Source organism: Suricata suricatta, chromosome 13, assembly GCF_006229205.1.
Source record: "Suricata suricatta isolate VVHF042 chromosome 13, meerkat_22Aug2017_6uvM2_HiC, whole genome shotgun sequence".
Lineage (NCBI taxonomy): Eukaryota > Metazoa > Chordata > Mammalia > Carnivora > Herpestidae > Suricata > Suricata suricatta.
The window spans coordinates 19,063,133-19,088,309 of NC_043712.1; the positions used below are offsets into that span (position 1 = coordinate 19,063,133).

Genomic DNA, 25,177 nt, shown 5'->3' on the forward strand with positions numbered 1-25,177 from the left:
CCCCCCCCCCCCCCCCCCCCCCCCCCCCCCCCCCCCCCCCCCCCCCCCCCCCCCCCCCCCCCCCCCCCCCCCCCCCCCCCCCCCCCCCCCCCCCCCCCCCCCCCCCCCCCCCCCCCCCCCCCCCCCGCTCCTGGATCGGCTTCAGGCTTCAGGCACACGTGACAATACCGGGGCGAATGAACAAAGCAATAATGGCGCTAATGACCAAAATGACCCTGTGCTGGGAACATCACCACGTAATGAATGTTAGCCGCCCGGTCTCATTTAACCCATGTGATGACACTATCTCAACCACGATTATTTCCTCTGTTTTTCAGATGAGCGACATTTAAGTTCTGAGAAGTTCAGTGATCTCCCCTGGCAATATGGAGCAGGGATTCAAACTCGGGTTTTGTCTGGACCCCTCACCATTACTCGACAGTGGGTTTGAACTCAGGGAACAGGAGGGCTTTGCTTACCGGGAGCCCGGGCTCTCCAGGGTTCCCAACAGCTCCAGGGATTCCAGGATGACCCTACCAAGAAAGAGGTGAGAGAGGAGTCAGCTGAAGCCAGTGGCCCTTCCTCCTTCGCCTCGGTGGGCTCAGCCCCAGCCCCAGCCCGGAGCCCTGGGGGTGGCAGGCAGGCCACTGGAAAGGGGAAGGATCGGGTTTTTCTGAAAGCCCAGGGCATGGGGACGCAGGCAGAGGAGGGCAGAACTGTCACCACGACCGTGACAGGAGAGTGCAAGGCGTGCACTCTTGCTCCTTACCATCGATCCCTTGGGTCCGGGTGCGCCTGGGGGTCCCATCATGCCCCGGTCACCCTGTGATGGAAATAGCAGTTCAGGGAGGGACAGCTGTGGGGTGGCTCTAGGGGAAGCAGGTGCAGCAGGAGGGGTAGGGACTTATCTGAGGCCTACAGTCACATCACCCAGTGTGGTGACAGGGTGCCAGGGACCCGGCAAGCCCTGGGAGGCCTCAGCACCCATGCCCCGCAGAGGGCTTCCCTGGGGCATGGGCCGTCCAGAGCAAGGATGAGCTAATGACGTTGTCCCCTTTGATGCTGGCCCACCTCACGTGGTCCTCCATGGGCCTGGCGTCCCCTGGGCTGGAGGTGGAGATGGTAAGAGAAGTCACTCTCACTCCCCCCATCCCCTGCCTGGACAGAGACGAGATGCTGGAACATCTGAGATACAACTCTCTTCCTCCTGGTCCACCCGGAGAGACTGGGCAGAGATGCTGGGTGTAGCGGACAGAGGCTACCGGAGGAGGCTCTGGGTTTGCATCCTGGCTGTTGTGGGGAGGCCCTGTGTTTTGTATCCACTCAGCTGGCAAACATTTATTGAACATCTACTACATGTCTGGCACAGCATGTGAGCCCCTGAAGATGCGAGACACAAATCACCAGCACAGATGCAAACCGGGGAAGTACCGTGGGGGCGAGGGTCTCAGTGCTAAGGCCCTCCGGCAGGGGATCGGACCCACCTGGGCTCGGGGGTGTGGTGGGGAAGGCTTCCCTTGGGAAGACCTGCTGGACCTGAGGGAGCTGAAGGAGAACCAACCACCATCAGGGCAGGGAGGCAGAGGGGTGGGAGGAGGAGGGGTGTACCTGGCCGGGGGAGGGGCACGGGCAATGGCTTGCAGATGAGGAGGGACACGGAACATTTGAGCAACGGAAGGCCAGAGCTGATCTGATATGGCACTAGGGTTGTGCAAGATGTGACCAAGGGAGGCAACAGGGTGAAGGGCACATGGGAGCCTTCCATCCTGGTTTTTTTGCAACATCTTGTGACTCTATAATTACTTCAAAATAAAAAGATCAATTAATAAGAGAAGAGGAAGAGGAGAAGGAGATGGTGGTAGTGGTGAGGCTTTCTCTCTCTGGACCTCAGTTTCTCGATCCAATCAGCGGGTAGAATAGGGGCTCCCCAAAAGCTTGGGGATCAGATAAGCCCATAAAAGGAAAGCAGGTCCCATCCAAAGCCCAAGGGGAGAACTTGGAAACCACATGGTGCTTGTGGGCTGGGAGCTAACGTGAGGCCCTGGGCACTGAACTTGGTTTACATCCCAGCTCTGTCACTTCCTGCCTTGGCGACCTTGATTAAGTCAGCCTCCGCAGTCTGGTCTGTGAAACAGAGCTGCCCGGGAACTAACAAGGAGGCCTAAGGAACTGTTCCCTTTTAAAAAAAAAAAGTGGCCCTTTACCTGCCTTCTGTGGCCCAGCCCTGTGCTATGCCAGGGAGCAGGCGGGAAGGCCCACACCACGTGCATTAGCTGCTGCTCACACAGCCGTCCAACCGGGGTGCCCGGCGGTGCCGATGAAATGGCAGGACAGAGCCCCAGGGGATGCTGGGAAAGGGGACAATGGCTCTTTGAGGGTGTGGAATGCTAGGGTAACAAGCGGAAGGGGGCGGGGGTAAGAAGTCTGAAGTCCCCAGGGCAACTGGCCCCTTCATCTTTTTAAGATTTCAACCACAAGTTCACTTGTTTATATATCCCTCCCCCACTCCAACACAACTCACCTTTTCTCCCACGATCCCTGGCTCCCCGACCAGACCAATGAATCCCAGAAGTCCCTAGAAGAAACATTCGCGAAAGCAAGAGAAAAGAACGTGAATTCAAGGATGTGCTGGGTTTCGAAGGCAGCTCGCCCGCATCTCCGGGGCGCCTCCCCTGCACTTGCTGCCTGGGGCCTGGTAATGCGGCAGGCAGGGGTGGGGCTGGCACAGAGGAGAGCTGCCTCTCTCCAGGCGCTGTCCTGACTTCCCTCACTCCACCAGATGGTTCTGATTCGAGAGCCAAGCGGTGGGGCCGCTGCCAGCATCCCTGGGAGCACCACACATTCTTCCCGCGCCAGGAGCAGGCTGGGAGGCGGTCGCGTGGGGGACTGGGAGGGCGGGGATGGCCCTTAAACTGTGCTGGGAAATCTGTCCCCATCTTCCAGGGCTCTGGGGCTGTTTCAAAGAGAGAAACAAACCCGCGAGCCAGGATGGAAACAGCGGTCCAGCCTCCGCCAGAAGTCTTGACTGAAACGTAGGAAGTAGAGGCCTTTCTACTGTCTTGTGAGAGGCTTCCTCTCCGTTCCGAAGGGCACACACATACTCGCATTGCGGTTCCTGTTGCTCTTTTTAACTCCACTGGGTGATAACTTGCGTCTGTGTTCCAGAGGCGCTTCTAGGTGGCTGCCAGCCTCGCTGGCCCCGAGTAGACACGCGCTCACCGCGCAGTGAACCTGAAAGCCTGGGGGAGCCACCCGGGGAAGCAGACAATTCCTTGTCCGGACCCCACTCTCTTCCTTGCTAAGGAAGGTTCGAGCCAAGTGGGGTGGGGGAGGGGGTCTGGTGCAGTTCAGAGGCGTGACAATGGCTTTGGAAGAACTCGAGTTTGCAGCCAAGGGTTTCTGGGAGAATCAAAAAACACCAAGGGGTGAGCGGATCTATCCCATACAATTTGCTCTCTGTCCCCAGACTGTGTCTAGAAAGGAATCTGACCTTGAACCTGCACGGGCACAGATCAGAAGTTGCAAGTCGTACACTGAGGCAGTGATGCTGGCCACCCCATCAATCAACTAGGGTGGAAACGCGGTGCCCATTTCCAAAGGGTTAGCTCTGTCTCAGAGATAGTTTGAAGGTCTGGCCACGCGCCAGGCGTGTCTCGCAGCTGCCGTCTGCGATTCAACTCTGGTTTGTGTGCCTCCAAGGCCATGCACCCGTGCCACCACCGCGGGGCCTCCAAAGCGTGTGGCCACAAGCAGGTCACAGGTGCCCCCTGCAGCCTGGCACCACCGCCCCGGGGTGGGTGGAGGTCCTAGTCCTCCGGGCTCAGAGACCCTTCAGGGTTAAAGTATGAGGTGAGAGGAGTGAGGTACCAGGTCTGAGGTCATGGCTAATAAGTCACAGACAAGAACCAAGTATTTGACTTTTGCAACAACTTAACTTTTAAAAACACTAGAGTACTTTCAAGGTGACAGCAATATTAATGACAACAGCTGGCACTTAGAGTGCCAAGTCCTACACAGGACACTTTTTCTATGTCATTGTCATTCGATCTTTAGGTCTGTGGACCCTGAGAAAGTCACAGAGCCTCTCGGAGCCTCATCACCTGCAGAGGGGGGCACTCTAGCTAAAGGTCTCCCCGGGATTGTTCTGAGTATTGGAGATAATGCATGGCACATGTAAAGCACTCCATAAACGTTAGTTCCCTCCCGCCCTGTTCTAATTTATTTTAAAAGGGCACAGGGTTAAGACAGAGGCCCGAGCGCCCCACAAGGGAGCACTCAGACATTCAGAGGATGCCGAGTGCAGGGAATAAAAACGGCTCTGTTAAGAGGCCCCTGCCCGACTGGCCCAGAGAAACAGAAATTTCATAGCTACTTTAAATTTATGAGTTGTTGGGTCCTGGGAGGCAGGCGGGTCATAAACCTCAAACAAGAAGCCAAACAGGATCCTAATGAATAAGGGCCATACAGCAAGTGCCCACCCCGGCCCCCAGGACACCCAAGGGGCATTGCCCCAGAACATCCTGGCAGGTCTGTCCTGCGGGTGGAGATGAGGCTGGCCAGGGAGCCAGCCCCGGGGGCCCAGGGCTCCCACCTGGTCGGGCGGGTGGAGAAGCAGCCCTGACCACTGTGGGCGCCGTGGACTCCCCTCAAGCTGGCCTGAGGACATGGGCGTGGATGGTCACCCACAGCGGGCACTGCACAGGCAGGATCTGAGCCCCCCATGTGGGGAAGGAGCCTGCCCCAGGCCTCACACTGTCTACAGATAAAGGGCTGTTGTCTGTGATGGAAGATTTCCTCCCTCCTTCCTTCCCTTCCCATTCATTCCACTAGGCACTGAGCATGCAAGCAGGAACAAGACCACTGTGGGTCCTCTACTGAAACAGATATCACAGGGATAGAGCGTTTACAGGCGTGGCTTCTCCCCCGACACAGAGAACTTCTTAAAGGCAAGGCTCATGCTTGTGATCATCTGTGTGTCCCCAGCACCTAGGACAGGCCTTGCTGGCAAGCCATGGACACTCTTAAGGAGTTGTTACAGGACAGCAATGCCTCAGGAGGACTACGGTTTTTCCAGCCCCTCCAAAGCAGATCTTGGGAATCCAGAGACTCCCCCAGTGTCAGCCTTGACTCGGACACTTGTGCTACTGCCCCGGGGAGATCTTGTCAAGTCACCTCACTTCTCAGAGCCTTAGTTTCCTCTTTCGTGAAATGGGAATACTAACATCTATCACTCTGGGGTTGGGGAGGGAACGGTAGGCGGTGGGGGACAGAGTGCTTGCACAGAGCCTGGTGCCTCACAGGAGCCCGATCAATGCAGCCGATACTGTGATCCTAAGTAGGACCTCATAACCTTCCCAGGGGGACCCTCTGCTTCTGCCATGAACAGGAGATGCTGGCCCCTCCTCCTAGGGGGTGGGGCCAAGGGCACAGCTGGCGTGCCCCCCCCATCACCACCAAGGGGCTCCAGCTCTGCCTCACAGTTCAGACAGGCCCCTCTCTCCTGCTGTAGTCCCAGCAACCCTAGCTCTGCCATCCAAGGGGCCCTGCATTCAGCTGCCCAGGCCAGATGCCCACTCCGCCTGGCCCCAGCTTTGTCGCTACCTTGCTGGGTCATCTTTGCTAATCAGCTGGCCAACATGGGCTAGGATCCAGGGGGCATACACTGGGGTTCCTGCAAGGCTCCATGGATGCAATGCAGGGGGTCCCCAAGCTTGAATAGGGAAAAAAATTACAACTTTTATTTTCGCTGACTTCTGACTGAAATTGAGCGTCAGTTTAAATCTGAATGTAGCCAACAAGCGCACGGTACCTGTAACTGTCAGGGATATTTACATGTCACAGTGCAGTCCCTGTCACAGAGATTTCAAAATGTGTCACTAAGGCTTGTCACTGTTCAAAATTGAGGTCGCTCTCAGACAGCTGTTAGATCTCATTACTTAATGCATTCGTCAAGAAGGGTGGCGAGGAGGTCGCACTCCACATACTTCTATAATTGCATTTCGATACAATCGATGGCCTTTGCAATCCTTCATTTGGCATTATTTTGCATTTAAAAATTCTTGACAAGGGGGTTCAGGGGCTTCGCCAGCCTGCCAAAGGGTCCAAAGGCACAAAAAAGTTAGGACCTGGGGACAGAGTGCTAGGTGAGGACCCTCTGCGCTCCGACATTCTAGGATCCTGACTATCTATTTCCCGAGGGCCCTTACCATCAGCATAACTATGAAATTAAAATTGCTGATCGCATTACCTCTTTTTTCCAATCAGGAAATATATCCAGGCCGTGACAGCCCTTCCAAACTCCCGGGCTTCCCACAGAATGCGCTCGAATGACACTGGAAAGGTTTCAAAAATCCAGTCCACCCCCTGCTTTAATTCCTTTCTTCCCCCCAACAGATGTTGCAGGCCTGGTGAGGAAGCCCGTTGTGCACGACTCTCACGCCATTGATGGCGTTTCTCAGCAGAGATAGATTCTTCTGGGTCCCCGACGCTATTCCTCCCTCTGGCCTGGACCAGCACCTTGCAGAGTTCAGGGAGTGAGGTCCTTCTTTAAGGCAGTGGGGGAGATCCACTTGACCTCCAAGCCCAGAGGTTGGGCTTTCAGGAAGTATGGGGCTGTAGAGGTGGGGTTATGTTGTCCGTTCTCCCAGAATTCACTTCTCTGAAGCAGAATTCACTTCTCTGAGGCCCTCGGCCTCAATAATGAAGCTCGTGATCCTCAAACCTCCTTTTTAACGACTTACAGCCCCCTTTCCTCTTCCAAACTTCGCCTGACTTCCCAGCTAGCCAGAGCCACTGGTGAATTTCACTGTCCTTCTAAGTTAGGGCTGCCTGGACCAAGGGCCCCTGGCGGGTGGCCATGGCTCCCTGGTTGTCAGCGTCCCTATCTGTAAACAGGCCACAGCGGGTGACTGGTGAAGGCTCTTCCAGTTTTAATGTTCTGGGAGCCAGGTCATGTAACCGCTTTTGGGCAAATGCTCCAAAAACATGTGCAAAGCCAGGCCACAGGACTGTGATTCACAGCTTTCTCCCTCGGTGACTTCGCCCCCACGGAGAGGCAGCGAGTGACCATATCAATGGAAAGGGGAGACTCACTAACTGACCCCAGGAACAGACCTGGGAATGAAAGGCCGACGCATGTGGACATTTACCAAAGGGCTTGGCACAGAGTGAGTTTTCATAAAGAGCCATTGTGTTCAGAGACCGGTATTGACTTACCTGCTCACCCATGGGCCCTGGCCGTCCAGGGTCACCTGGTTCTCCCTGCAAGGAAACACAGAGGAGGGTCACTTGGGATGGGCGATGGGATTCTAGGTCACCCTGGGCAACACCCCAGCTGACTGGCCTTAGTCTCCATCGGTAGGGAAGGACAGGAACCTCAACTCCAGGATCTGGCCTTGTAGATCTCAAACAAACAGCAAGGACGACGGGACACTTGGACAGGACCGCTGGCTGCAGACAATGCCCTAGCCACCCATGACTTGCACTCTGACATCTGTATCTCATTTGGGCCCTTCATCAACCCCCTGCATGTTAGAGCTCAGAGAGGCGAAGTGATTTGCTCTGGGCCACACAGCAAGCTAGAGGTAGGCTAGAACTGGAAACTTGGGTCTGACGGATTGAAGTCCCCATTCCTGCTGTATCAAGCTGCCCCACCATAGGGCAAGCACGGGATCAGGGGTCCCGGCACTTGGATCCTATGCGCTGACCCACCAGCACTCTGTTACCGGCCCACGAAATGACTGGTGAGTTTTGCCTCTGCCCCGGGCTCAGCGTCCCCAACTATAAATAAGGGAAATCAGACTCATTTGTCTTGTAGGCTATTTCTAGCTCTCATGCTTGGTGGCCTCTTAAGAGCCTCGTCTGCCTGCTTTATCCTGTGCTGGGGTGAATTCTGCTCCTCCAGCAGCCACTGCTGCCCTGGTGACCCCACAGCATGAGCTGCAGAGAGGGGAGCAGATCCAGGAAATAAGTCCACCCAGACCGTGTCACTGCTCCCGCCCCAGAAACCCAGCTGGCAGCCGATGGAGAGACAGAGACCTCAGAGGGCAGGCCAAGGGCCCAGACTAGCCAGGAGTTTGGCTCACGCATGAATGCGGCTCACCATAATCAGGGGTCTGTGCCTCATCCTTCCCTCCAGCTCCTGCCCCAGACCTCACGCTCATGAGAACCAGAGGGGCCGGACAGACACAGGGGCTGTGTCTCCTGAGTGGAGGGGGACGTGGAAAACCTGACCTACCCTGGCGAGTCGGCCCAACTGCAAATGAGGCCCAACACAGCTTGGAGCGTCCAACCCTCAAGGGGAGTCCTTGGGAAGCCAGGACGCAAGGCTGCCCACGTGCTGGTGTGCCGTGGTCAACACTCCCCTATGCAGGCCAGCTCTTTTTTGATAACTTAAAAAAAAAAAACTGCTAACAAATGTAATACGTATTTATTGCACAGAATGGGGAAATCCTAGAGCCCCATGGAAGGACATGGAACCGTCCTGTGTTCTCACCACCCAGGGAGAGCCCCTGTCTTCCTCACAGCTTCTGCTCCAAGCATCTAAGAACACCATCCGTCCATAACCTGCTTCCTGCCTCTACCATGTCCACATGCACAGGCCCTTCCTGTCCTGTGATCTCTTCCACTTCACCATCTTTGGGTATGGCATCCTGTTACCTGAACACTGCCTCCTGTTGGACATTCTGGTTGTGGCCATTTTTGCCCTCTCTGGTACCAATGCGTTGTGATACATGGGGACCATCTCCCTCCTTCTCGGAACTGCCCGTGGGATTCAGGGTCCTTCCTGGGGCCCTACTTTGCTGGCTCCCCTTTTCTTCTGTTTCCCAGGTGTCCCCTGCCCCCATTAACCACACCCAGTCACCTCCAGGACCCCTCACCTTCATGCCATCTGGGCCCGGCCTACCAGGAAACCCCTTCCTGCCAGGTTGGCCCTGAAACAGAGAGAGGTGAGTAAGGGATGAGGAAGGGGTGAGGAAGGGACAGTGTTGCTGGGGTCCCCAGCCCTGGGGCAGGGGAGGGTCACAATGCCCCAAGGCGGGACAGGGATTCAGAGCCCCAAGGGCCACCAGGCTATTCTGGAAAGGCAGGGAGGAAGTCTCCCCTCCTAGGCTTGTCCTGTTTGCACATGGGGATGTTGAAACCTGCTTTCAAGGAATGAGGAAAAGGGAGGAAGGGCAAAGAAGATAAAGGGCCCAGGGCAATGACGAGTGTAGACCAGTGGTTTTCCAAGTGTGGTCCGGGGACCCTGTGGTCCCTGGGGCCCTTTCAAGGGACTGATGGCATCAGAACTATGTTCAAAATAAGGCTAAGATGTTGTTTGCTGTCTGTGTCTCTTTCTCCCGAGTGTGAGCGGACTTTTCCAGAGGCTACAGGACATGCAGTATCGTCAACAGATTGAACACAGAAGCGGATGGGAGAATCCAGCTGACTTCTATTAAAGCCAGACATTAAAGAGATTTGCAAAAACGGTAAAACAATGCCACTCTTTTCATTAGATTATTTTGCTTTGGAAAATATAGCTGGTTGTTTTGTTTTGCTTTGTTTGTAGAACTATTATTTTTGTTCACATGAAATGGGTTTATTATTACTTCAAATGAGTTAATAAATACATTTAAAAGTTTTCAGTTTTAATTACTCATATCAATAGATGGAGCCCCCACACAAAGAAAAGCGCTTGGGGTCCCCCGATCATTTTTTGGAGAGCACAAGCAGGCCCCGAGATCACACCACACATCCACTGCTGGTTTACAGTCAGCTGGGCAGACCCTGCGAGGGGCTGCTTGGACCGAGCAGTCGGGAGGGGCCCAAGGTTAGGTCCTGGGCTGAGCCTGATGACCTTGAATGAAACGAAGACCGGCAATGCCACTCTCATGGAGAATCAAATGTAGGTGAGGGGAGGCAGAGCCCAGCGCGCGGCCGTGGGGCTGGCACGGCCAGCCTGTTTCCTGCCTCTTGTCTCTCTCCCTTGGGGTTTCTTCTAGTCTCCTCTCGGGCTGGCCCAAGGCTCCCTCCAATGACCTCTTTGCACAGCACCGCCCAGATATTGTCCATCTGCACCCAGCGGGCTCAGCGCCCACAAATCCCACCTCCCCCCGGGGAACAGCGACACTCACCTCTAAGCCAGGGGCCCCAGGTGGCCCCATGGGTCCCTCATCTCCCTAGAGTTGGGAGACACAAGAGAGGAAAAAAGGAGAAATTAATCCAGTGAGAGTCTCAGAGAACTTGACCTGTAAGGAGGGAAAGGGATGGACAGAGGAGAGCCTTCCTGGACTAAGAGAAATGGTGCCTCCCAGGCCACACAAGGACTTCCACAGGAATGGGGCCCCATGTCATCTGAGTGTGACTGTTTCATGGCAGTACCGAGTAGAAAGTCAAACCCTGTCATATGTTGTGAATATAGAGCCCCAGACCACAGCTCAGACATGAGCCCTATTCTGAGCTCTGCCATTGATTCTTCTAAGGCAGACCTTAGCCTGGCCGTGCCTCAGTTTCCCCTGTAAAATGGTGCAGAATGGAGAGGATCATCCTAAAGTACAGTGATTAGCCTAAGTCGAGGTCCTGGAGGACAGCGATGAGCTCTTATTCTGTCTTGAGGTCCCGGCCCCTACACCGTCACAAAAAACCCCTCAAGACGGGTGCGCAGTGTCTCTTGGATGCATGGTGAGTGACAGTGGGGACAGGGGCACGAGAGAGGGAGGAGACGCAGCGGGGAATGCACGCAGGAGTGGATGAAGGAATCAATGAAGATGTGAGCAGGTGGCAGTCTCTCTAGTGGTAACGTGGGTGTAGACAGAAGCACATGGCTGGCGCCTCTCCCCTCCCCTCCCTTTCCACTTCTGGCCCTCCCGCAGGCTGGGGGAGCCTCCACACTGGCCTTTCTGGCATGCCAGGCCTGACCGAGAGGCCCCCTCTGGAGCTGCTACCGCCCCCACTCCTGTTTCCAGGAAAGCAGCCCCACGTGGCAGCTCCCAGAGCCGGCGCTGGGACCCCGCCAGACCCCGGACCAGCTGGCAAAGGGATCCATGTTGGCTGGATGCCTGCCTGGGGTTGCGGCAAGTCCAGGCCTCCTGTACCTCACCCGGGGCTGTGTTGCACGGGGGCCCTGGGGCCGGAGCCCAGGTGGGTGGGGGGGGGCCTCGTGTGCACACAAATTCTGGGGCCGGCCCGTGCGGTGCCCAACCAGCCCACCCACAGAGACAGTCTCATCCCCTGCAGCATGAATGAGGAAATCAGTAAATCTCCTCTGCCCTTCACTAGCGCTGCGAGTCATAGAATTCTCTGGGGAATCCCCTCCCCCCCCACACACACACCAGGCAGCTCCCAGGAGCAGAGTCAAGAGCATAGGGTCTACACCATGGGTTTAGGGCTCAAGCAGGCGTGGATTTGAATCCTGAGCCTGCCTCCCACTGACCACCAGACCCAACCCAGTGTCTCCACCCCCAGTGTCAGGGCCTCTCCTGCAAAATGGAGCTGACGTTCTACTCTCCCACACCAGCCCCCAGTAAGCTCTGCAGGAGCAGAGGCGGTGGCCCCAGAGAGGGACCCCCAGGGCAATGGGAATGCCAGGGAGGGAGAGAGCCACCTGTCAGCCAGGCCAGGGCAGAGACCGACCCTGTCAGGGTCACGAGGCAGGGCTGTAAAGGACGAGCTGGAGGGGGAGCCCAAAGCAGCCCAGGGGTTCATCCGGGTGAAGGGCCTTGGCCCCTGGCTGAGGCCTCCAGGACCCAGGATGGAGCAGGCAGGGGTGCAGGGGACGGGCAGGGGGCAGGGCCAGACAGTCTCACCTCGGGCCCCAGCTGCCCACGGGGTCCCGGCAGGCCTCGCGCTCCAGGCTTACCCTGGTGAGAAGAGAACAAAAAGCTGTCTCAGAGGTGGCACCTCCGCGCCCATCAGAAGCTGGCAAGACCCCCCTGCCAATTCCAAGCCAGGGCGCCAGCCCTGGAGGCCTGGGGTTCCCGCAGAGACCAGAGCTGCCCTGGGCAGGGGACTCACCTTCATGCCTTCTGGGCCGTTGTCCCCAGGGGGGCCAATGTCTCCGGGGAATCCCTACGGGGAAGCAGAGAGCAGGGGTCACCCAGAGGCCAAGGGCAGTGCTGAGAGCGGAGGTCTTGGAGGGGGGCTGGCCCAGGTTTGCACCCCTCCCGGCGTGGGGTGTGACCCTGGGCAGCCCAGTTAACCGCCTTGACCCTGCAGTCCTCTGTTCTCAAATAGGGATCTGGGCAAGAGGCCATGCATCTCAGAGAGCTGCTGAGAAAATTAAGTAGACAACGCAAGCAAAACCCTCACTCCCAGGGCACGCAAGGTTGTCTAAGCCAGAATCTGCCGAGTCCTGGGCCCTTGGCAGCCAGACCGCCGTAGCTGACCACTCTCAGCTCCGAGAAATGCCATCCTTCGCAGGGGTCCTTCGGACAGGATTCTGTTCTGGGTTTGCTGCGACTCTGGCTGGACTGAAATGTTGATCTGATTAAGCTCTATGGCTGAAATCCACCCTCCATCCTGGCCCGATGTGTTGGGCTCTGCCCCATATCACAAATGAGGGCTCACGGCTCCCGGACCAAGCCTGTTCCCAATGGATGACGGTGCTATGGAGACTTCTACCTGACCTGGAGCAGGACCCCCTCCTTTTCCTCTTGACAACGTAGTGCTGCCCCTGAGGACCCCACAAAGCGCAGCGAGTCCTTCTTTCCATGGTGGTCTTTGCACAATTCAGAGGCCAGCTCTTCTGTCCCCAGAGGCCAGCCCTTTGCTGTTCCTTCAACGGCTTCTAGTCAGGGGCCCAAGGCCCCTCAGTCTTGCCACCTCCAAGCAGCCGGCTTCCATTGTTGGTGATCACTAGGATGCTGGTGCTTCTCTGGGTGTGAACAGATCAGCAGACACCAGCATGGAAACATCCCCTTCCTTGTTTTCAGTATAATACCTCTGCTAATTCATCCTAGCACCGCATTCACTTTTAGGGCAGCCCCAACTACTCCCTTAGCTTCCTGACAACTAGAATCCAAAATGTTCATCTATGAATCCCTGAGATCAAAATGCCTCCTCCCATGTTGTCTTCATAAGTGGTTTTTTCCCCTTCTTCTCTGACCTTCTGACGACTCCCGTTAAATTCCAGCTCAAACATCCTCTTACCCTTCTTACTAGAGAAGGCAAGAGTGGGTCTGAATTTCAAACGAACACAGAAAGTCAAAGCACCATGTCTTTTTCTCCAGACTGGGAGGTTCAAAGACTTGTTTTGCCACCGACTGACCATGTGGCCCCTGAGTATCTCTGGGCCTCGGCTTGCTCGTCTGTAATGTGGTGACCACTCCATCACCTTATAGGGCTATTCTGAGGCTGGAAGGGAATCACACAAAGCACCTGGCCACCTGCTGAGCACTCAATAAAAATCCATATCTAAAAGAACGCAAGGTCCCGTGTCCTGCCCAGAGTGAGCGTCTCTCCAGGGAGAGCCTGGATGTCAGGATGCTGATCAAATTCTGGTGCTCACACAGATCAGACACACTGAGGAGGGAAAGAGCGGATTCAGCGGGGTCCCCACGCCTCTGCCCAGGGTCTCAGCAGGAGCAGAGAGAGCCAGGAAGGCACTGACACGCCCATCGACTTCCGTCTCCATCTGTCCAGAGCAGTCTTCTGGACACCGAGTGAGTCCATCCAGACAGAACACAAAGATAGGAGAGGCAGATCCCAGATGTGGCCAAAGCAGACCTTATTTGCTACACCAAGGAAGTTGCTTCATGACTCTGTGACTCAGTTTCCTTATCTGTGACATGGTGGTGGTCATGCCTCCCTCACACCGTTGTCGGTGGCAATTCACCATGTTCTTGTCCCAAAGACACAATGCGGCCCGCCAGTATGGGGAGGGGTCCGGTGAATGTGCACTGCACCCCCCAGCCTGCCGGGAAAGCCGGACGGTGCACACAGTCTTCTTCCTCAGTGGCCAGCGGAAGGAATCCAGGCCAGGGAGGACAGGCCAGCTCCATCCACCCGAAGCTAGGACTGTGTCATGGCCAAAGTCAACACGGTGGAGAGTCAGAACTTTCAGGAAACTGTCCCTCATTTCTCTGGGCGACACCAGGAGTGATCTTTGGAAGGGTCTGGAGAGCTGGGCAGAGCGATCCTTGTGTCTGCAATCTTGTGAATGAGCAAGGCTGGAGACTGGGAGCGTGTGTGTGTGTGTGTGTGTGTGTGTGTGTGTGTGTGTGGTGGGGGCTGGCTGGAGTTGGTCCCTAGACTTCCCTCGGACCTGGGTGCTGAGGATCCTGCACAGAAGCTGGCAGACTTGTGTGAATTCTCACATGTACCGGGACCTCTCAGTCCTTAGCCAGAACCTAAGGCAACTTATATTAATTGCTAGATCAGCCTTCATGATTTCTCATTCTCCACTCAAACACCAGAATTTTATCATTGCTTCTTGCTCCCCCGTCCTGGGAGCGCTGAGCCTTGAACTTTTTCCAGGGGGAGTGTGGGTGGTTGGAAGAGTTCCACAGCTCAGGCTAGAGAATGCAGGAGCTCCTGGTAAGAGTGCAGGACTGAGTTCAGAGGGCTTTTCCTGATGTTTTTTCTGGAAACTCTAAAGGGGGCCACAGAGCTAGGGAGGGTCTGTGAGGCCACCATCTGCCCCACCGCCACTGAGAGCCGCCAGGGACACAGAGTCCGAACAGGAAAGATCTCTGATCTCAGAATTTCTATTCTCAGCCCCCATCTCTCGTGTGCTGTGCGGCCTCAGCTTAGTGCCACCCACCCACCCGATTTCGGGATCTCAGTTTTCCAAGGACAACACTCAGGCCCAGGTGTGGCCAGACACAGCAGTATGGGGTCACGTACCTCAGGACCAGGAGGCCCAGGAAACCCAAGGGATCCCTTGTCTCCAACTTTGCCCTGTGGAGGAGAAGAGACGGCAGGGGTGAGGGCCCACTTTCCACCATCCCTTGTATCTCCCCGCTGGCTGCGAGTAGCTGGAAAAGCTCAGGGGCATATGAATGAAATCTGCCTAGACAGCTAGGAGCTAGTGTCCAAACCCCACCTCCTACACTTACAGCCACGGGATCCTGGGCAAGACATTTCATCTTGCAGAACCTCAGTCTCCCCATCTGTAAGATGGGGAGGATAATAATTCTGTGGCCCTTGTGGCTGGCACTCATCAAAGAAGTCTTGTGTGGAGACAATCTAGTCCATAGTAACATTCAATAAATACAGGACAGCCCTGTTATAAATGTGACTGTTGTTTTCAAGGCTCTGCCAGCCCCAGATTCTGATTCTCCCCAGAACTCGACAGTGACTGAGGCCTATGTCTGATGCTGGGTGAGTTCCTGCCTCTGTGGGCTTCAGTGTCCTCATCTGCAAAATGGGTGAATCTCATTGCGGTCCTGCTCTGCTCATTTCCCAGACCTGCTGCAGGAAGAAATGAGGTCCAGGATGTGACCGCCCCCTGCCACATTTTGTGACTGTTTGGAGAGCGTGAGGTTTGGAGGTGTCAGAGCAAAAGGTACTTACCAGAGGCCCTGGCTTCCCCCGGGCGCCTGGGAACCCTGGCAATCCCTGGCTCCCCTGGAAAAGGTCAAGTGCAGGCTGGGGTTAGTAAGGAGCAGAAATGGCCAGGTGAACAGCAGCTCAGCCATCCTTGCCTAGCTGAGACGTAAGAACACCACCCTCTGGGGGAGATGAGCTCCCCCCTCGCTTTTTGTGCTCGTAAGCTCCAGCTGGGCACCCCCGTGGGCAGTAGCCCCTGTTCCTCACCGGGACCCCGGGGCTCCAAGCAGAAGCACTGTCCGTGCCTTTGTGCGCGAGGAACCCTGGAGACGGGGCCCAGCAGGGGAAGGGGGAGGCCCGTGTCTCCAAATCCGGAGACACTGAGTCTGGGTCAGGACAGGCCGGCCAGGAGGGAGGGAAGAGGAAGACGGAGAGCTGGCCAACATCTGGGCCTCGTTGACTGGCTGGGTGAGGGCCAGATGTGGCCACATGGTGCGGGACACGGGCAGAAAGGAGTGGCCTCGGTCCCTCCATCGGTTAGTAAGGTCAGTGCCTCGCTTACTGAAACATGTCCCGCACGGTCTGCGTAGGACTCTGGGCTCAGCTACAACAGGACTGTCTGGGGCAGCGTCCGCAGGGAGCCTGCCATCTGGCAGGGGGCTGAGCATGAGTCCCACCCAGTCAGATAACGGACAGATAATGGCTGAGTGACTTGCTCACTAGGGTCCTGGGTGCTGGGGTGAGGAGTCAGGGCCTCACTCTGGGAGCAGTAGGGAGCCATGGGTGGTTTGTGAGCACAGAGCAGAGCTTTGTGGCCGTGAGGAAGACAGACCGGGAGAGAAGAAGCTGGGGGCCTGGAAATAAGTCAGGAGGCTGTTGTAAAGTCCAGGCAACAGATGGGGATGGGGATACTGAGGCTGGAGAAGGTAGGATTATGTAGAAGGAAGCCAGGTTGCAAGGCGACCCTGGCCCATCGCGGACCCCAAGAAGAAAGCCCGGACCAGAGAAGAGCAGCGCGGTGGTGGGGGAGGGGGGCAGGGGCTGCAATTACCTTGTCTCCTTGGAATCCAGTATCTCCTGACACACCTGGGACCCCTTGTTCGCCCTAAATACACACCAGCACAGAACGTTACAACAGAGACCTTGCTGGGTTCCAGACGCCGCCCCCCGAGTCCAGACCCACTGGCACGGTACACTTTGCTAAGGCTGCTCCCAGCGTGGATCTGACCAGCAGCAGCAGCCTTGTCAGAGTAAAGGGCAGGGCCCCCCCCACCCCCGGGAAGCCAGACCCTGGGGGGCACCTGCCTGGGGGTGTGTGGGGAGCCGAAAACTCCACTAACAGAAGCTCAGCTGCCTGGCCTTGGCTGGAGAACTGGCACTTGCAGCTCGAAGGAGTGGCTTCTTGATCCGCCAAGTTCTTCACCCACTGATGTCGCAGAGGGGCAAGCACTGCCTGTAAGCGCCCCACCCCCACCACTGGGGTTTCTACATGTTTGCATCTATTGCTTGATATTTTTCACCACCAGGCTGGGGGCTGTCACTTCTTCCCTCTGTGCAAGCTTCTGTGCCAGCCATCAGCTCAGGCCCAAGTCTGATTAGTTGCTTTTAATGAGCTGTAGCGTGAGCATCGTCGTCTTGCTAAGCAGATGTGCAAACAGCGAGTAAAATGGGTCACGAGTCAGCTCTGGCATTTCTTTCCTAAGGTGGCATATGGCACGTGCTTGGGGACACAGATTCTGGCTGTCGGCGGTCTCTTCTGGTCCCTCCCTATGTGCAGCCACATCCTGGTAAACGAGCTGTCGGAAGATGCTTCTTGGCACCCGACTCACATCACGCAGTCTTTGCCATTTCCGGCTTTCCGCGTGGGACAGCAGTGCCCGGGCCTCGGGACTCAGAGAACATTCCCAGCCCCAGGGACAGTTGGGAGAAGAGGGGAGAAAACCCAGGAAGAGTGGAGACTTCTGGAGAACCCACATATGCGGCTAAGGCCATGAGCCGGCAGAAAAACTTCCTCGGTAAAACAAGAGCCAAAATTTAAAAAAAAAAAAAAAAAAAAAAAAGAAATAAAAAAAAAAAACTTGCTTTGATTTTTCCAGTTTGGAAAACCCTGTACAATATCCCAGAGGTTTGGAAGCCAAGGAAGTTTGTTGGTTTTTGTTTTTGTTTTTTTTTTAATATCTAAAGGAGGAGCAGAGGGGATTTAAATAAAGAGTCCTAAGAAATCAGGACAGTGGACTTGGAGGAAGCTGGGGCTGGAGCAGGAGTCTTGGTTCCAGAATGCGCCTCCAGGCAGGAAGACGGGGGCCAAGTGGTTGTAAGCGGGACCGAGGCCAGGCCGGGTCATGGAAAATCTGGGACTCTGGCAGGATGGCCAGGGAACACGAAGGGATGGCCCCGTCATCCCTGGGCTGGGGGAGGGGGGCGGCGGGGGGCTGATCAGAACCTCACTCTCAGCAACACAAAGATCCCTCCCAGCTAAAGGGGCACAAGAGAGGGCTCTGTTTCTTTTCATCAACCCCAACATCGTATTTGATTTTCTTGAAAACTATGGGCAGGAAAACAATTTCTTCCACTTCTTCTTTTTTTTTTTTTCCAGAGTTTTCACATCCCAAAATGTCCCAAGCACCAGCAGTCCGCAAGCCAGCCGAGTTCCATGTAACACATTTATTTCCATGTTCCGGGAGGAACAGTGAGCTGGAGGCCAGGTCTGCAGAGAGCCTATAAAAAGCTCGATGCTCACACCCCCGCTCCCCTGCATGCTTTCTCCCTTATCCATGACTTCAACATTTCCAGAGTGCCGATGTCTCAAACCCCAGAGCAAACAGGTAGCCGTGGGGAAGCCCCTGCCTCCGACAGAAAGCCCCTCCATCTCAAGGGGAAAGTCACAGAAGGGAGGGCTTGGTGGCCAGCAGGGCAGAGGTGAAGCTGAGTAGGGGGAGCATGGGGGGCGGGGAACTGCAGCCGGAGGCTTGGGTGGGACTGCAGGGGATGAAAGCAGTGGAGACAGATGGAGAAAGGCCTGGGGTTAGCCCTGCACCCCTCTGGCTACCTAGGGCCAGGGGCGTAGTTGGGGGGGTGAGGAGGAGGACAGTCTGGGTGTGTCCTTTTCAGCCCAGCCCTTTGCATTTTCTAAGTCCGAGGGCAGATTTTCCTTTAAGGCCTCTCTTCTAACTCTCTGGGGCTCTTTGCCCAGCTGTGACACGGAGGCACTGGACGAGGTAACCTCCAAGGGCTCCATTGGCTCTCCCCTTCAGCCCCCACTTCTGCTTCGTGGTTGAGGTCTTGGGAGGCACGTGCCTGGGTTCAAATCCTGACAATACTTACCAATTGCGCATGCTCAGGCATGCTTCCTATCTCACTGAGGCTTAGAAGCTGGTGGGTGCATCCCCGCAGAGTGCTTGGACAGTGCCCAGCACTGACACTTGCTCCTGGCTCCCAGGTTTAGGGGAAGTGAGGTGATCTGCAGGCAGGTGCAGAGGGAGCCTGGCCGCAGGAGCGGCTATCACCTACTCAGACTTGGGGAAGCTCGGATAGGGCCTGAGAGCCCTCCCACACCCCCTGTGGGGTGCCTGTTTTGCTGGGAGGCAGAGAGGGGAGGGCAGGAGGAGGGCTGGAGGGCAGAGTACCCGGGACACTAGTCCTGTGGCAGAAGTGGGAAGAAAGCAGCCAGGGGCTCAGAGGCCCGTCCCCGCATTTCTTTCAGACCACGTGCTCTCTGGGGTAAGGTGTCCGATTCGACCTGGGGCAGTTTATGTGGATTCATTTCCTCCTGCGGCTGGGAGAGGCCTCTGCACCCGACGCCATACCTGCCCTGGGGCCCGTCATCTCAGCAATACGCCCCTTCCACCCCCACCCCACCCTCTGAGCTCCCCAGCTTCGGCCTCCAAGCCCAGATGCTGGCCTCAGCTTTGCTGTCCTGACTCAGAGACCCGCCTCGCCTCACCCAGACCTGTGCCTCCACAGCTCCCTGTGCTCCCTTCCAAGGTCTGCATGCCCCAAACCACCCACCCGAGCTCCAGCTGAGTTACAAGGAGGAAGCTGGGGGGCACAGATTGAGGGTGGCCAGAGGGGAGGCAGGAGTGTAGGCGAGTGGAGCTGGCAGGAAGCCAGAAGCAGCAGCAGGGCGGCAGAGGGTTGGGAGGGGGGCGGCATGCAGATAAAACACAGTGCAACAAGGGAGTATTCAGATCACCTTATCACCTTTCAGTCCGGGTTCCCCCACGTTCCCCATCAGTCCCTGCAAGACAGAGGCCAGGTCATGCTGTGAGGGGCGGGGCTCCAAGCCAAGGAAGCCGAGAGCCCTGCCTTTGACCCCCCTGGCTCGCTGTGCCCACCTGGCACGCACTGGATGCCCCACCCAACATTCAGTTTTCTCATCTGTGAAAGGGGACACTGACCCTCAGTGCAAAGGGCAATGGTGTGGACTGAAGGAGCAGGAGAAGGGGCATCGGACTTGTGAAGCGCGGCACTCTGGGCAAATCCGGGGGAGAAGCTGGATTTGTGCAGAGAGAGAGGTGCCTGGAGCATTGACCGTCACGTGCATGTGGGTCAAACGGGATCGTCCCCAGAAGGAGGCCCTAGCAACTTTGGCCGGTCTTTTCCCCGAATGTCCATCCCGCTGAGGGACGGCTTAAGTTCACTGGCCTGCCATTTCAGTGTCTTTGCCCCTGGGGATGCCCCCCTTGGGCTTCCGGTGCCCTGAGACTCCTGCTCAGCCATAAGTGACATACACAGGATGACTGGCTCTCGGGCCGGGGTAGCACTGAGCTCCTGGCCTGCCAGCCTCCACCCCGTTGGGGCCCCCGCTGCCCCACCCCCAACACTGTGCCCGGGCACGCTCCCTTCTGGGCTGAAATGAGTCAGGTGGTGCCTGGCTGGGGCGAGACCCGGATTAAGGGATGGCTCGTTTACCTTCACGCCTTTGGGTCCTGGATAGCCAATCGGACCCAGTGCTCCCATGTCGCCCTGGCAAGAGACAGAGAAGAGAGCATGATGAGAGATGGCTCCCAGGGGGCTGGCCTGGCACGGATGACTACCGAGGTCCGTGGGGCTGGGTTTCTGAGGACATAACCCCACTGGCTCAGTCAGACTGCTCAGCTCATCTCCCCTCTGCTGCTCACTCATTGTGTGATTCTGGGTGGTGAAGCTCTCCGTGCCTCAGTTTCCCCATTTAAGAGGCCAGTACTATGTTTCAGGAAGAACTAACTTCTGTGTATGAAGTACTTGGCACAGTTTGGAGGCATTTGGGGTTGACACTACTGAGGAGGCTCCGCTGGTATCCGGGGGGTGAAGGCCCCACGACAAAGAATGATCTGGCCCCAAATGCCCATAATGCTGGGGTGGGAAACCACGGTTTGGGGTGAAGGGGTGTCTGGTCTTCCTCTGGACAGGCCCACCCCCAGAGAACGGGGGCTCCCAAACAGGCTCCCGTCTGCTGTGACTGTCAGTGTCTGACTGCTGTGCTTGCTCCTGAAATGTGCTTGACCTCTCTGGGCCTCACTTCCCTACAGCCCCACCTCGAGCTCCGTGGAGCGCCCCCCCCCTCCCCCCCGCACGGCCAGTGCTCTAAAACACTAGTGTGAACAAAAGTTGTCCCAGGCTTCCGGTGAGGATTGCCGGTCACATTCCTGCAGGATTCCTGCAGAGGGGCCAGTGGACCTGGGCAGCGGGACACCCCGGGGACAGAGACGGAGGGAGGTGCAGAGTTCATAGAGTGGTGGGGTCCGCCGAGGCACTGCTGAGCCCCACCCCCCCCCCACCCCCTGACCCCTGCAGTGGTTTAGATCAGCTGAGACAGAGGCTGGAGTCTGGCCAGAGGCCTGCCAGGGGCTGGCTGTGTGACCTTGAGCAAAACACTTGCCCCCTCTGGACGCCAGGGTCCCCACCTAAGTAGGTCAAACCAAACCTTCTAGCTGAGCCTCTGTCCAAGAAATCATGTTCTCGGCTCCATCACGTGATCTTCGTGTGAAGTTAGGGTGGTGTCAGTTTCACAGGTGACGATTCTAATCCCAACAACCCTGGCTCCTAGGCATGGGGCTCTGCGCCTTCCTGCCTGGACCCAAGGACTCCTCACACCAGCCCTCGAAGATCCACCCTACGACCATCCCCACTGTACAAATGGGGAAACTGTAAGGCTTCCTCTACACCGTTAGGACGGGGCGGAGTTGGGACTCTCACCAGGCAGTCCGTCTCCAGAGCTTCTAGAGAATTCTGAAGTCATCTTGGGAGAAGAGGGAGAGCAGGGAGCAAAAAGGCCGGGATCGCTGGCTCCGGGGAGAGGCTGGGGTCCGAGGAAAGCCAGGCCTTCAGAGCAGCGCACCCCCCAGCCCCCGCCCCAGGCTGTCCTCGCTGCCGCTTCTCTCCCTGTCTTTTCCTGGATGGAGGGAGCAAGGGGTGGGCGTCCAGAGCTCCCTGCCGTGCACAAATAAACAGAGTAGGCTCTGCTGGCGGATCTGGCTCCAGCTGGGGCCCGGGCTGTGGGCAGGGGAGCAGCGGCAGCTCCAGGAACACTGGCCCCTTCTTCTCGCTGCAGGCCTGAAGGTGGCTCGTGTGGGGATGGAACTCAATACGAGCCTGACTGACCCATGCGTGGGGCCCTGGGGAGCCGCAGCAATCCCACACTCCGGGCCTCTGCAGGCCCCTCCGGAAAGGACTGTGTGGGGTGGGGAGAAGGGACTTGCATGGGCATCCAGCCCCAAGGGGCAAGGCATCCGTGGAAAAGGGACTTTCCCATGTTGGCTGGACCCCAATGCTGGGCTCTAAAAGCCCTTGAGAGAGGAGCAGAGAAGATTCCAGGCCACTGTCTCCCTAGTACAGCCCACAGAGCACCAGTCCGCACTAGACATCCTTGTGGGCGGCCTCGCCAAGCAACACACAGGACGGCGTATCCTCACAAGGAAGAACAATGAGAAATGCCCCAAATTTGGATCCTGTTCCCACCTTTGCCTAAGCTCCCAGATGGAGTTCTGTACGTTCCACCCTTCACCTTGCTGACTTTCACCGAAACACAACCAACCGCAGTGCAACCATTTCCAGAACTCCTACGGTACCCCGGACACCACGCTCCAGGCTTCAAGGTCCCGTCGGATGCTGTCAGCGGGAGCCTGAGCGGGGCCCCGGGCTGGGACTTGCTGTTTGGGCCCAAGCCGGCTGCTCTCAGTGACCCCGTTAGGCCCGTTACATTTTACAGATGAGAAAGCTGGAATCACTCACCCGAGACTAAGCAGCAAATAGGGGACATAGGCAGGACCCGAATCCAGGTCTGTCTGTCTTTCTGGCCCTGTGTTCGGTGCTCGAAAGCCCTGAACTGACTCTGTTTCCTCCAAGAAAGGACCCTAGAATGCCTTTCCTCGTTGATGTCACTCAGTGACAGGGCACCAGGCCACACTTGATTCAAAAATAGGCTGGGGCGCCTGGGTGACTCAGTCAGTTAGGCGTCTGGCTTTGGCTCATGTCATGATCTCACAGTTCATGGGTTCAGGCCCTGCATTGGGTTCTGTGCTGACAGCTCAGAACCTGGAACCTGCTTTGGATTCTGTGTCTCCCTCTCTCTCTGCCCCTCCCCCACCTGCACTCTGTCTCTCAAAAATAAATAAACATTAAAAAAAATATTTTTTAAATGTAAGCATGGCTTCTCCTCCGGTACGTGCCCGCAGGTGTCCGGGGGGGGGGGTTGCCAGTGACGCCCGAAGGAAAACCGGGGGTGTTCCCAGCACCCACTCTTCATGGTAGGTGTCCTAGAAGGGCCTCCCCCCTGCCGTGACACATGTCTTACCTCCCTGCCCTGCCGCTCCTCTGTAGCCGGACCTCTTGGCTGCCAGTTCCCACTCCTCGAATGTTCTGCCCTGTGCATTTATCCTTTGGCCAAAGCACCTCTTCCCCAACCCCGCGGGCCAGGTCAGGCCCCTGCTGTCAGGTCTGAGAGCCCTTTCCACACTGGCAACCATTCACGTGTGCGTCCCTGTGGCTACCACCTGCCCCTGCCTCAGAGGGGCGCTCACTCGAAGTGGCTTAAGGACTAGGTGAAAAAGAACCCTAGTCACGCTCTCATTGATAAACCCTCTAGGGAAAGATCTTGCCTCCCCGTTCCTAGAACTGCCCTTGAAGGCAACAAGGCCTCTTTCCGGAAACCCTAATAGGGGTCAGCAGCTTGGGGACAGGAACCTGGGGGCTCTGGCCAAGCCTGGCTCCTGTGTGGTCTTCATAAGCAGCATCTCTCACACAGAACAGCCCCCCGCACTGCCCAGCCCCCCACGCTTACGCATCGGCTGTCTCCATTCAGCACAGGAGCCACGCAGAGCTGGGTGCGTAATGCTCAGAGAGCTAGGACCAGGCCCATGTCCAGCTTTCTGCTGTGTGACCCTGAGCAGGTATCTCAGCCTCTCTGTGCCTCGGTCCCCTGAAGTATACGATGGTAATGCCCCTTCCTACCTTCAGAGGCTTGCTGTGATCATTACATACTTAGCACAAGGCTGGCCCACAAGGGTTTGGGACGTGTCAGGTAGTGAGGCTCCCGATCTTGCTTTATAACAAGGAAACAGAACTACATGATCATTTAGTGACAGAATACACCATAGCCCACATGCTGGGCTTTGGCCAGACCGAATATTCTTTGGGGCTCATTAAATGAGGACCCCAAATTCCCTGTCTGTCACTCAGAATAAAAAAGACAGAAATCTTCTTCTTATTGGAGCAGATTCTGGAATCAGCACACTCTACTTGAGGGCTGGCCAAAGGGTTTCAGTTACTCAAAGAAGGCTGTCCTGAGCCTCTCACCTTGGAGGCTGCAGGGGGGAGGGGTGACCAGCAACGTATTGGGAGCTGGGTCACACAGACCTGGGTTGCAAGTCCTGAGCTGGTGACCTCAGTTCCCGGCCTCCTGGTCTGGGTGCTCCAGCTGCTGCCACCCACCCCAAGTATCTCGAGGCTTCCACAGCCCAATGCATGTCAAGCACACACAAAACAGACAGACGCTCTGTAAATGTTAGCCTGTCTCCTCACGCCCTGCCTCCGGCCTACAAGGACCCAGCGGGCAGGGGGGAGGCGGGGGTTGGGAGGGCAGGGGAATTTTTGGCTTCAGTCTGCATGCAGATTGCTTCATCAGACGAGACAGAAGACATTGAATAAACCTGAATCTCCACTAAAATGATTATCAATATGTGGAATTCCCACTTGCTCAGCGAAAAACCCACATCCTCTGGGAAACCATAGGTGACTCATGATCCCTCTTCCCCGTTCTCACCCCTGGTTAGAAAATTCCTTTCGTCTCCAACTCTTTGGGGAGGCTATTATTTTCCACCCTCTCTGACCCCGCCCCACCAGGGCCCAGAAGATGCCATCCCCAGAACTCCAGGGCAGGAAGGGGACCTTGGGTGAGACATGGCACTACTTTGAGGCACCTGGCAGGGTCCGGTCCACGCCTGTGAACGCCCCCTCTTCCCCTGACCGCAAGGAGGAAGGAAACATGGCCTTGGCAGCCGAGGGAATTTTAAAACAGGGGGCAGGGCTGAAAGTGGCAGAGGACACAGGGCAAGAGGGAGGCACGAAGAGCGATTTGGAAAGGGGACAGCTGAGGTGGGGCGTGGCCTGAGGAATGCAGGAACACCCCGGCTCAGGCCCCTCAGAAGCAAAGCAGTGGGAGGAACGCCCTGGACGAGGCGTCGGAAGACATGCCTTTCGGTTGCACCTCCATCTTTCCCTGCCTTGTGGCTGAGCTTGACCAGAGGCCTCA

The 25,177-nt window shown here is 56.6% G+C and overlaps 1 protein-coding gene across 1 annotated transcript in view; it reads right to left on the bottom strand.

Moving 5' to 3' along the window:
- The window catches only part of COL27A1 (collagen type XXVII alpha 1 chain), a 125,280-nt gene that overhangs the window by 48,021 nt on the left and 52,082 nt on the right, over positions 1-25,177 (bottom strand). Inside the window, exons 15-27 of the mRNA XM_029919629.1 lie at positions 20,359-20,412; positions 19,640-19,684; positions 16,499-16,552; positions 15,472-15,525; positions 14,803-14,856; positions 11,974-12,027; positions 11,766-11,819; positions 10,095-10,139; positions 8,859-8,912; positions 7,195-7,239; positions 2,501-2,554; positions 749-802; positions 459-512 (exon numbers count right to left, since the gene is read on the bottom strand). Of these exons, the coding sequence (XP_029775489.1) occupies positions 459-512; positions 749-802; positions 2,501-2,554; positions 7,195-7,239; positions 8,859-8,912; positions 10,095-10,139; positions 11,766-11,819; positions 11,974-12,027; positions 14,803-14,856; positions 15,472-15,525; positions 16,499-16,552; positions 19,640-19,684; positions 20,359-20,412 (675 nt within the window). The remainder of the gene's footprint in view (positions 1-458; positions 513-748; positions 803-2,500; positions 2,555-7,194; positions 7,240-8,858; positions 8,913-10,094; positions 10,140-11,765; positions 11,820-11,973; positions 12,028-14,802; positions 14,857-15,471; positions 15,526-16,498; positions 16,553-19,639; positions 19,685-20,358; positions 20,413-25,177) is intronic.